The 13,498-nt window shown below is 37.9% G+C and overlaps 1 protein-coding gene across 1 annotated transcript; it reads left to right on the plus strand.

The window, feature by feature from the left end:
• The first annotated feature begins 7,887 nt into the window (after nucleotides 1–7,887).
• Nucleotides 7,888–12,224, plus strand: LOC136839442 (dual specificity protein phosphatase 18-like). Its single transcript, XM_067105500.1, has 2 exons — nucleotides 7,888–8,315; nucleotides 9,856–12,224. The coding sequence occupies exons 1-2, from the start codon at nucleotides 8,244–8,246 to the stop codon at nucleotides 10,504–10,506; spliced, it is 723 nt and encodes a 240-aa protein (XP_066961601.1). The 5' UTR covers nucleotides 7,888–8,243; the 3' UTR covers nucleotides 10,507–12,224.
• The last annotated feature ends 1,274 nt before the right edge of the window (nucleotides 12,225–13,498 follow it).

A 13,498-nucleotide genomic window follows, 5' to 3' on the forward strand; every position in this document is an offset into this window, starting at 1 on the left:
CAGGTCGCTGGGTGATGTCGTACCCGATGGCAGCAGCAGCAGCAGCAGCAGCCTCAGCGAAAGAAGAGGCAGCAAACCAAACGACGGACACATCGCTGATATAATTCAAGAAACGAGAGAAAGAATGAAGGCCGATTTAGGAAACTACCACTGGCATAGTAACCAGGGGTGAAGTAATGCCAATATTTAGTCACCAGGTGGATTTTTAGGGTGGCCTTGGTTGGTTGGATCTTCACTCCCCCACCTCCCGGGCTCAGGTAAATAAACACTTATTTGTCAAGTGACCAGAGTTCATTTTAACCAGGTAATGTTGGTTAAAGATAAGATTTTCTCCCCATTCATTACTGATGATAGTTGCTCTGCTACTTGATATATATATATATATATATATATATATATATATATATATATATATATATATATATATATATATATATATATATATATATATATAAATATATATGACTTTAAAGTTTGTATAAATAAAAATAATTCTCATAAAAAAATTTGCGTATAAAGACTTGTCGTCTCATTAAAAAAAGAAAAAATCTATAAATATATATATATTTCTTTTTTTAATGAGACAACAAGTCTTTATACATACAAATTTTTTATAAGAATTATTTTTATTTATACAAACTCGTTAATTCATATGCGATTTGATAATCAGAAGTCTTTAATTTCACTCTAAGGACTAAAATCCGATTGTTAGGAAGCGGAGCAATATAGGATCATTCCATTAATTTCCTTAATGCCTCTCATGACCTAAGCAGTGAATAATGTTCTCAACCCTGAGGAAGAAAGGTGTGGGGCTAGCAACCTCGTCACAAAGGACGCTGAAAACCAGTCGGGATGCAACGCTGGTACTTTGCAGTAAGGAATAACAGGCATACAAAAAACACACGTACACATATCCTGTACACTATGTATGTATGTATACTATATATATATATATATATATATATATATATATATATATATATATATATATATATATATATATATATATATATATATATATATATATATATATATATATATATATATATATATATATATATATAAAGGAAATCCCACAATGATACAAATCCTCAAAAATATGTATTAATAAAATTTGAGCCTTCGATAGTCACCTCGAGTTTTATCACCCTAAAGCTTATACTCAGGAGTACAGAATAGCCTGGGGACATAAAAATGGAAACAAAAAAAAGGTCGAGGTGTGGTGGCTTAGAATGTCAAAACGGTAGTGAAAAATGTCCAGCTAGCAACAGATAGAAAAATGCTTGTCCAGAACGACCTAGTCAATCAGCTAATTAGCTAACCGTTTGTTAGAGGGTTGTCGTAGTACCCTTGGTGTAGCAATATTCTGAGCATCCGGGGCCTGGGGTGGCATGAATCTCTCAGCACAGGGCTCTGCTTCAGGAGCGCCAGCATACAGTAGGCTAGCGCCAACGACTCTGTGAAAAAAGAGAGGCAACAGAATGCCATGTGGCTGATGTTACTAAAATTCTTAATGCCTGCATTCTTACAAATGCAAGCACTAGTGTACCTATCTTCCTTATTCTTTTCAACGGTTTTTTTTACAGATATTAAAGACCTTGCTAACGTACAACGTTGGTTCCTGTTCTGGCAACTAACACTGCAGCTGGTTGGTTAATTCCTGTCCTACGACCTAAATCTATGCTTTCACCTGGTCTAATGTCAAGACCGCGCCCCCTTTCACTTGTATACGACTTTTCAAAATCTAAACGAGGGTCGCAGTATACAATTATTGGTGCCAAACCAACATCATTGAAAGAACTAGAGTTCACCCAGATGGCTACAGTGGAGGAAAGCATTATTTTTTCATTGATTTCTTATTTCTTGCTAATTTATTTCAAAGTGCCTTAGGATATCGAAATTATTTGCTCTCAATATATGTTCACCGTTGAAATGAAAAAGAGGGTAAATTATTTACCCTCTTTAGATGTACTGTACTAGTGATCACTGCTAAAGAAAGGAAACAGTTTCAATTCAGTGGGTATAGAAAACCCATACATTATTCAGAGCATATGTGTTTTAAATGGAGTCAGTGCTCTCACACACAAAAGACGAAAACTTTCATTTATCATCTAGGTATAACCGCACAAAATGTACAGGTAAAAGGTGAGTGGTCTCGAAAAAAGATTAGGTGAATATAAGGATGACTTGTAATTAGCACTGGGAACACAACTGAGACGTAAGTCACAGGAAAGGATTTAACCAGTCAGCCGTAGTGTACACGTTCAGGAAGATAACAAAACCAGGCATTTCGCGAACTGCCTGAAATTTCAGGCAGATAGCGAAATGCACTTGGGGACATTTGATCACCCCAGGGGCTAGTACTAAACACGGCTAAACAGCGACTCGCCTACGCTGTTTCACCTTGTTTAGTACTAGGCCCTGGAGGATCAAATGTCCCTCAGTGCATTTCCTGTGCCTGAAATTTCAGGCAGTTCGTGAAATGCCTGATTTCGCTATCTGCCTGTAACATATGTGTGACAGAATAGAACCCACGTAGGCTACTGGAATAAGATATTACAAGGCGATTTAATAATAATAAACAACAATTCTAAAAATAGTAAATCCATTGTCATTTGTCAGTTAATTAGCTGATGGATACATTATTCTTTGACACATGTTTTTTTCATGATCTGTTGAGCGTTGTACGTTGATCTACCGTTTAGGCATCCAAAGCAAACACATCTCAACGCATATTTGTGCTATCATTTCTATGCCATCAGAATCTATCATTATATATATCCCACAGTATTCCTAATTTAGTTGATAAACCTAGTAGTGGATAGAAAACGCTCAGTTTTAATATGTACTGTTCTAGGTATTTTTGATTTTGTTGTGGAACTTCCTTATGTTCATCAGAGTAGGACGCTATTCTTGTGTTGAAATATTAATATATATATATAAATATATATATATATATATATATATATATATATATATATATATATATATATATATATATATATATATATATATATAAATGCATATATACATAAATGCATATATTTAGTTTTACATCACCGTGACTTATATGTATACAAGCATTAAGCTACAAATGCCGTTTAATATCCAATTCGCTCTACCTCGGAAATAAGACTCTTAAAACAGGTTTCACTAAACGTTTTGGGGGCTAGCCATTATAAGGGAGAGCATACCCATCTGCCCACGCAGGCTTATAAAGGGACGAAACAAAAAGGAAAAAGTGGAAAGTTCTTTTACGAGATTTTTCCTTCATTCCTCAGATCAGCTTAAGCGATGTATTCTAGATGGTACAGATTTACTGACATAGGGTATCAAGTAGATCGCATCGAGTTCTTGATATCTTGGCACTGTTAATTTTTTTCGATATGTTTCTTGGATGACCTTTTTTAGTTTTCTGTAAAAAAAAAAAAAAAAAAAAACTACTGGGACGGCTTTGTCTGTCCGCCCGCACTTTTTCTGTCCGCCATCAAATCTTGAAACTACTGAGGCTAGAGGGCTGCAAATTGGTATGTTGATCATCCATCCGCAGTTCCTCATTGGGGGGGTGGGTTCCGTTCTCAGCTAGCACACTGCTGGCCGCGAGTTCGAATCTCCGACCGGCCAATCAAGAATAAGAGGAATTTATTTCTGGTGATAGAAATTCATTTCTCGCTATAATGTGGTTCGGATTCCACAATAAGCTGTAGGTCTCGTTGCTAGGTAAGCAACTGGTTCTTAGCCACGTAAAATAAATCTAATCCTTCCGGCCAGCCCTAGGAGAGCTGTTAATCAGCTTAGTGGTCTGGTTAAACTAAGGTATACTTTAACTTTTATCATCCATCATCCAGTCATCAAACATACCAAATTGCAACCCTCTAGCCTCAGTAGTTTTTATTTTAAGGTTAAAGTTAGCCATGATCGTGCGTCTGACAACGCTATAGGACAGGCCACACCGGGCCGTGGCTTAAAGTTTCATGGGCCGCGGGTCATGAAACTGTACGCTGTACAGAAAACTCGATTACGTCGTAGAAACTTCGGCGCATTTTTTACTTGTTTTAATAACGATAACTTCTATTATCCGGACAGTGCATTCATGTTAAGTGTCTCTACAACTGAGGCAATGTGAGTCATTCAGACTTGCTTAATGATGCCTTTAAATGGGTCAAACGTTGAACTCTCATATGAAATCTCGGAAAGTTGATGGTGTTTTTAGAAAGTCTAATTTCATTATTATTTGGTGTTCCATAAGGTAGTGTTCTGAGATACTTCTCGTTATTGGTGTTCTCTGATAGACTGTTTACTGGCCTGTAAATTGTAATAATAAAGTGTGTACATGAAGCAACTCATTTTATACGTATTCGCTGTATCCAAATGTAAAATGAACTGGAGCCTAAACTTGATAATATTTAGAATGAATCAGTAAGTGAGTAGTCAGTAGGGCGATGAGGCTCAATTCCTGTATTCTACTTTGTTTTTTTTAATTTGGGTTGTTCTATAATAACTCATTTGATTTCATCTCATTTTACTTTTCTATTAAATTTACGAAAGATTGGATTTTTATAAGAGAATTTGTTAATACGATTAGATGAATTTTCAATGAAAAGAAACGTCTTTGTACATAAAAAAATTCTATTAGAATTATTTTTATTTTTACGAACTCGTGAAACCGTATGCTATTTGGTAATGAGAAGTTTTTAGTGTAATTCTCCAACTTTTTTTTTTCTGTTAGCTATTTAGGCCTCCATCTTAATTTACTTTAATCAACCACCACGAAAGTTTCTTTTTTAGTGATAAATTGATAGCTAATTATTGAAGACAAATCAATTAAGTAAAAATTGTCAAGCAATTTTTGCTATAAAACAATGGCACTTGTATTTTCGAAGTTTATTTCCTCTCAAAGTCAATGTTGCGTTTTATCTTCATTCAACTTCATCTTCTAGCTCTTTGTGGTACTCCTCTCGCTCTCTCTCTCTCTCTCTTCGCTTCCTCCATCATCCCTCTAAGGATTTTGTAAGACACGTCAAAATCGTGTGAGGAAGCGAGCCAGTGCCAGTGTGTAACAGTAGCACGTGAGGGGGTGCCACCTGCCACCAAGCGCTCACCCGGGAGCAGTGCCAACTTCGCATTCCTTCGCAATGAGTGTCACTGGTGCACGCGTACACACACAGCGCTCACTCACTCACAAGTGGAAAAACAAACAAATGAAGGGTTAGCTAATGGGGGCCTCTAAGCGATGAAAGAAGCAACGTATAGGCCGAGGGGTTTAACCGAGAACGGGCTAATACGTCGAGGAGTTAAGGTGATATTCCAAAGTAAATATATATTTAATTTTTGAAAATATCAGGTCATTTCATTGGTGAAGAGGGCAACTGTTTATCACTCTTATAGCAAAAACCTTTGTTTACGTGCTCATAAACACGGAACTGGTACAGCTATACATGTAATATGTGTATTGAGAAGAAAAATGTAATTCATCATAATCTGCTTTCGTAAAGGTTTGATGCTATCATGATTTCAATAAAGCTTCTACATTGCAATTATAAAACCTTTGAACCGAAAAAAACACTTCATTCATACATCAGCTTTAAATATTGTTGGATACCTTTTCATAAAAACAAAACACGAACAGTTATCTCACATAACTATGATAGATGCCTGCCAGACTAATCATAAACGAGTTCCTTGAATCTCAATGTTAAATGTCCATATCGAAATGGGCATTCCTTCTGAAAGGCCAACGGTAATCTTTATTACTACAAATAAAGTGGCCTGTCTCTGACATGAGCAGCTACACTGCCACACGTATACTTGTTAAGCACTGTGCATGGTTTTTAATTTCTTTTGTCATTGTCATTATTATCATAATTATGTGAAACTCAGACAATAATCAAGTCATAGTAAATAAGATCACATTTGTAAAATCACTGGCAAGGATTACAACTCATTATCTGTGAAGACATTGTCTTTTGCTTTTCGAAGTTTGCCCTCTCTCTCTCTCTCTCTCTCTCTCTCTCTCTCTCTCTCTCTCTCTCTCTCTCTCTCTCTCTCTCTCTCTCTCTTTCCTTTTATTTTCTATTAAATTACAAACTTTAAAGGAATATTTATTTTTTCCGTCTCATTTCAATCGATATAGATTGGCGCGTCCGTTCCAGCCTGTGATCTATTTGTGCGTTCATCCATCACTACATATATATATATATATATATATATATATATATATATATATATATATATATATATATATATATATATATATATATATATATGATATATGAATATATATATATATATATAGTATATATATGTATTATATGATGGATGAATATATATATATATATATATATATATATATATATATATATATATATATATATATAATAGAGATGGATGAACACAAGTAGATTATAGGCTGGAACGGATACGTCAATCTATATCGATTGAAATAAGACAGAAAAACTAAATATGCCTTTAAGGTTTATGTTTTAATAGAAAATAAAAGGAAAATAGAGAGAGAGAGAGAGAGAGAGAGAGAAATTATGTCTATCCCTATAAGTTGTTTCGCCGTTTAAGCGCACCCCCACCAAAGGGTTTGGTCTTCTGATTTTTCAATAGGCAGAAGTTGGTAGCTCTGGTGCTCATTTTTAGCTTTCTGTAAAAAAAAAAAAACTATTGAGATGGCTATTTGTCTGTCAGACCTCAGATATTAAAAACTACTAAGACTAGAGGGCTGCAAATTGATATGTTGATCATCAACCGTCCAATCATCAAACATAAAATTTCAGCCCTCTAGCCTCAGTAGTGTTTATTTTATTTAAGGTTATACTTGGCCATTATCGTGCTTCTGGCACCACTACAGGTGCCAACAACACAGGCCACCACCGGGCCGTGGCTGAAAGTTTCATGGGGAGCGGCTAAGAGTTTCATGGGCTGTTTCATACAGCATTAAAACTTCGACGCATTATTTTACTTGTTAACTGGTAGGACTGGTGGGAAGTGGGCCGGAAGCAATTACATCACAACTTTAGCTTGTTGTACTCTAAACAAGGTGGGACGCGGGGGTCGCCATATACCTACGCTAATATATATGCATAAAAAGCGTTACATAACTATATTTGCGTCCGCTTGTTTACCACCTGTCGACCAGTCTGGGCCGCTGACTGTCACTCGAAAACTCCATGCGAATAAGCTGTAAACTACACAGAAAACAGAGCCCATTGACGCAATCAGCAAAAATCGATCCAGTTGACTTTGGCTATAGTCACCGAACAAGAGAGGAAGTCTCACTTTAAATAACTTTTTTCGTAACAGCAAAATGTTTCAGGAAAAGCATTTGGAAAAAACTTTCACATCAAAAGAATAGCTCTCCGGGAGGGCTGTACTTTTATTTCTCTCTCAGCAATTACGTCGTTAGCAGGCATTTTACGTAACCAGTCTCAAGAAACGTAGAGAGAGAGAGAGAGAGAGAGAGAGAGAGAGAGAGAGAGAGAGAGAGAGAGAGAGAGAGAGAGAGAGAGCCTGGGTGGTGGGGGATGTAAGTTATGGGCTGGGAAAATTTGCGAATGAGTTCCAACAAGTAATACGCGTCTTCTATGACTTCTCGTCCAGGTACAAAATAACATACTAAATAAGGTGCTGAGAGGGGGAGGAGGCACCCCTAGAAAAATAACTGTTGCCAAGATTTTTGTTGTGGTGCTGGGGAGTAGTGGGAGGTAGGGTAATGAGGGTAGAGGAAGCAGGAGAAGGAGGACGAAAGGGTTTTTTTCGGGGGAAGAGATGAGGATGGAGGGTGAGTGTATTGGGGAAGAGTTTGTTTCTAGTCATCACAACAGAGCCAAGACGCATGCGCGGGTCAAGAAGAAAACCCAACCACAGACCCCTTGCTCCTTCAGTCCCACGCGTGAACTGTGCCACAGACCGAGACGAGGAACGTACACTCTTGGTTCAGCTTATGCCACCATCAGTAATCGGTATAGTTTTCTCTAAGTGAAGGTCTAAGCACTGCCTTTCGATCGTCTGGTGCAGTTATAGCATATACTGTCTCTAATTACCGTTAGAATCCGTCAAAGAACTGGAGATTTTCAACCCTCAAGGTGAACGACAGGTAGAAGCAGCAGCAACAGCATCAACTGAACCACCTGCTGTTAGGAGGTGTGGCGATGAATCTCCCATCTGCGTCCGCATTCGGCGGAAGCATCCTCTAATTTGTCGTCTCATTATTCAGCAGATCTTTGGTTCACTTCAAAATGCCTGAAAATTTGTCGAAGCCAGATGTGGTCCGACTCACCCCAGGACCTGAGAAGGAAAAGTCGTTCAATGTAAGTACCTTCCAGCAATGGGATTCAGCCGTAGATTGTAACTTGCTTTACATCCCACGATTCCAAAGGCAAGACCTAATCTTATTCTTAAAGATTTCGATTCTCACCAGCAACCATACAAAAATTAAACTTTTTCCGGAGCCGAATTAATTACCAGGAATTAGAAGCTTAATCTTTCCTTTACATAAGCGCTTGTTTATCCGTGGGAAGTGTTCAAAGGTTAGCACTACACCAGCTCTCTCTCTCTCTCTCTCTCTCTCTCTCTCTCTCTCTCTCTCCGTGAGCAAGCACTCATAGCCATTTATGCGTTTTGGTGTCTACGCAGAATTTACTTTGTACGTGTATCAGCACTTTTACACATAAAAACTTCGCGTGTTATGCACATGTTATGTATATACACAACTATACAGATGAATGTAATCACGCTGACAAAGAAGAGGAAAATTTTTTCAACATGTTAAAAGGAGCGGGTGCAGGAAAACATATCTACACAAGCAGTTAAATACCGACGTGATTTTATACACATATAACAGTACGTGTCTATCTACATGAGCGATTGTCTCTAACGAACTTACGAAGGTATATGCACATACTTAGATGTAATATTCTGCAGTACATAATTATTTAACATAAAAATTTCCATTCTTTTTGCATAGCTCTACACACACTGGTGCCAGTTTTGATATGATTATATGTATATATCTTTGTACATTATACTGAAATAAGAAACAACGAATATTCAATGAGCAAGAGCCTATGCTGGCACAGGGCCCAAATAATTCTACTTTGGAATGAATACTTTCCTCGTTTCTGGTGTTTGGGAAAGAAAACAGTTCCATTGTGTGAAGAGTGACATCTTTTTTCTCATTCAGTGGATCAAAATTCTAGGCATTTTCCAAAATATTTGTGTAACAGTTGTACGTAATTGCTGATTAAAAATTACACTTAATTTTTAATCAATAAATGAAAATATTAGTCGACTCCTGAGATAAAATTATTTCACTTTAACGTCATAAACGTTATGCGCTCAGAATGCCAAGTTTTCCTTGACACTGCGTAATTGCAGCTAACTTGAACAAGTGTAATTTCTTATCTACGGCAAACTTCGGTATTTGCCAGACCCACAGATAAACTACATTTCCCGTATGTGCGAAGAAACTTGACCTTTCCAAGTAATTTTACTGAGTCGCTAAATAAAACTGTTACCTTCATACTCGCTCTCACTTTCTCTTTGTCTCCTTGCGATGCTCTACTTCCTAAACATTTGCTGTAGCCTATGTTCTGCTAATAGGTTAAATTATTTTCACCATTCGCTCGAGTCGAAATTATTGAAAAGATTCTTAGCTGTTGTGAAATTTATTATTGTCTCATATTATTAAATATAATACATGAACATCATTATTCACTTATATTCGTTGATACTATTATAACCAATTTACTGTTTTCTTATGAGGGTTAATTATATAAGATGATATATATCACACACCTGTGTTGGTTGATGCTATTAAATGTGTTAATTTCATGCTTCTTCTTCCAACAGGTGGGAGCAGAATGCAACTGTCTAGTAGAGGAATCACCCCAAGCTGCTGATAAACCCAGAAACCGACCAGGCGGACGTACTAACCAGGTCTCGGCTATTGAGAGTTGGTTGTATCTTTCGGGAGCAAGAGCTGTCAAGCCATCAAGACTGAAAGAACTGGGCATCACCTGCGTCGTCGACTGCACTATCGAGCTGCCTAACTTGCCTTTGGACGGCATCGAGCTGGTGAAGGTCTTAGTATCTGACTCCCCGAGCTCAGCCCTGAATGACCACTTCGACACCGTCGCTGATAAAATCGAGGAGGTCAGAAGTCGCAGGGGGCGAGTCTTGGTCCACTGCATCGCTGGGGTGAGTCGCTCCCCTGCTCTGGTGCTGGCATACCTCATCAAGCACCGAGGCATGAGTCTTCGACAGGCATTCCTCCACGTCAGGAGTGTCAGGCCCAACGTGCGACCTAACGCGGGATTCTTCTCGCAGCTCATCGAGTTCGAGAGACGCGCCAGAGGGAGCCCGAGCGTGACCCTCGTGCACGACGCCGCCCTTGGTCTCACCATTCCGGACGTGTGCGAAGACGAACTGAAAATCCTGAAGGACACGAGGTGGGCGAGACTCATTCACGAAAGAAGGAACTTCGAGAGACTCTATGCCTGAGGGAGCCATTCCTCTCCTCTCCCTTTCCTGCGCGTCTCACCCTTTCCTGCTCTCCTTAACTCTTAGGGTTGACCATTATATTCTGATCTCAGTATCTTTAATGTCTTCGTTACTTTCTCTTATGTCAGGGACATAATGAGATGTCTGGTTGATCCAGCAGTGTTTTCTAGGTTAGGCACGACCAAGAAACCTTACTAGAAGCATTTCCTGCTCTTTAGGACTATTTCTCATATTATTTGTTAGGAAATTTTTCTAGAGCATCTCTGTAGGAAAGATTTTACTTTACTAACTCCGGAATTTCCATATATATATATATATATATATATATATATATATATATATATATATATATATATATATATATATATATATATATATGTTAATCTACACCTCTGTTACATGCCTCTACCACAAAGAGAAAAGGAATAGAGAAATCTTGAATGCTCGACAGCCATCTATGGAAAGTTTTACAACAAGGCTAGATAAAACATTGTGTATATTATAAAACATCTTTTACATTTTGTGTATAAAGCAATTAATAAACAAGCAAAGTTCTGAGGTACTTGAATGAATATAATGCAGATGAAATTTTCGTTTTATAATTATATACTAATCTCGGTAAATCTCAGTCATGAATGTAATTAACCAATAAGTGAATATAGTAATTAGTCGTAATAGATATTAAGACTGTGTACTTTTATGCTGTATTTGTTAGTATCGTGTTTTATGTCTTTGTCCGGACAAAGACATTATTTCATCATGTCTATAACTTTTAAGTTTAAATTTTATGTTCCCCATCATCATTACTCATTGCAAGTCAGTCACGTTAATCACTGCAAGTCAGTCATGGAATGTCATTTACTGTGTGCTGTCAACATATTATTGTTATCTAATACGTTTGTTTTCCTTTCATAGAGTCATGATTGTTCACTGTCTTTGGTGTACGTATGCGCGCGCGCTTGAGTGAGTGTGTGTGTGTATGTGTGAGTGTGTATACTTACCTGTTTGATTTTTGTGTGCGTGAGTGTTTAAGTATTTCTTTGTGAATTTCCCAGAAGATTCATGTGCGTGAGTCCCTGGGCGTCTGTCTTTCATTAGCGTTTCTTTCCACGTTTTGATGGAATAGGTTTCACTTACAGAGTAATTGTGTATTCCTGAAATGATAGCGTGCCTTCCGTCCTCCAACAAGAAAGGTTAAACAATTCTTGAGGCGTTGCAATGACCGCCCTAGAATTCAGACGCCTTGATTCCCTACTGTAATTTCGCATATGATCCATATAACTACGAAATAATTCTGAGTTCCATCCCACAGCCACCCTGACACCCTTATCTTGCCAGGCCTGCTTTCTGTAATGTAATGATCATGACTTTTTTTTGTGTGTGTGTATTTCTGTTACAATACTTTGCAATGCACCAAAAAATGCAAGTGATTTTCTCCGTGCATTTAAGAACTAACGCCCATTCCTATTTTTCTGTTCACTTTCATTACTCTCTGTGTCTTCATCGTGCATTTACGCTGGCTGTTCTGTTCGAGAGGAGTCTTTGTCATTTCTGTTCCAATGCACAAGTCATTTTACCGCACTGTGTTCGATAGGCTAGGTCACGAAACAAGATAATGAGATGATGAGTCATTCGCTGGTCGTTGACGTTAAATTGTATTGTATTTTTGTATGAACATATATATATGAGTAGAAATATAATGCCATTATATAAAAAAAGGTATCTCCTTATCCTTCCATTCAATGGACTGTAATTCATATTTCGGAAAATTGGATGTAAAAGTGGAAAATGAAGAAAATCATGAATGATAAGCAAGTAAAACACTTGATTCTGTGAAACTATATACTAGGTCTTTCTTGAAGAGGAGACAATATTAATAAAATGTGGAAAACGGTGATCCATAAATACCTAAATACATGATTAAAGTCTGCCAGAGGAAGAAAAGAAACAAGTAAAAAATCCTCCGAAGTGTCTTCGGCGCAATCGAGTTTTCTTTACAACGTATATTGCTGTATGAAACTCTCAGCAACGGTCCATAAAACTCTCAGCCGCGGACTATGAAACTGAATGTCGGTGCTTCCCTCGGATGCATCAAAGCACAGGCACTTATGTCTTAACTTTCATGAACACATTCACAAAGAAGCAAATGTTTATATATACTTCTCTCAGATACATAATATATACGCTGTAAAATTTGTATTTCTCTTGGGTGTATCAATACACATGCTTTAAAGTTTGTCCTTCTTTTGGGTACATTAATATGCACGCACGCTGTAAAGTTAGTCCTTTTTGTACATCGAAAAAGTACGAAATACCACAAGATATTATATCTGTACATCCCTCCGTTACACCAAACTTGAACTCAGGGGCGTCATTTAGGGGGTTTAGGGGGTGCTGGGCGGGCAACTGCCCCCAAGACTCAAGTTGCCCCCAAGCCTTAACTTGCCCCCTCACCCCACCAAGCCCCAAGAAGTAACAGCAGCAGGTTTGCCACTATTCCTACTGAAATTCAAATGTGTCATCACATTAAGTTATATCTGTCTATTTATCTATCTATTTTATGTGCTTCAAAAAGCACATAAAATAGCTCAATATAAAAAAAAATCCAGGTGATTAGGCTCGCCTCGCTCGCCAAACCGCCTTCCCCACCCTCCTCCCACACACACACAAATCAAATATCTGGAATGACGCCCCTGCTTGCACCAAAAAAGTCAGGGTTCCATTTAACATCGTCGAAACACACTTGAACCCTAGATAGGTAACCTGGGGTTTCTTCAAGTCTGCCAATAGACTTTTGTCAATGAATGTGTGGGAAGTTATGCTCCTAAGAGCTATGGGGATATGGGCCCCTAAAGTGCACTTTCGCGAGGAAACGACCTCTTACTGTCAAAATATAGTGAATGTTTACAATGACGACATAATTTCATTTGTGGCCACATAATCTTTTTTGTAATACAGAAACTGAAACTTACTACTGGTTACGGAGTCAGAA

The sequence above is a fragment of the Macrobrachium rosenbergii genome, chromosome 6, assembly GCF_040412425.1.
Source record: "Macrobrachium rosenbergii isolate ZJJX-2024 chromosome 6, ASM4041242v1, whole genome shotgun sequence".
Taxonomy (NCBI): Eukaryota; Metazoa; Arthropoda; class Malacostraca; order Decapoda; family Palaemonidae; genus Macrobrachium; species Macrobrachium rosenbergii.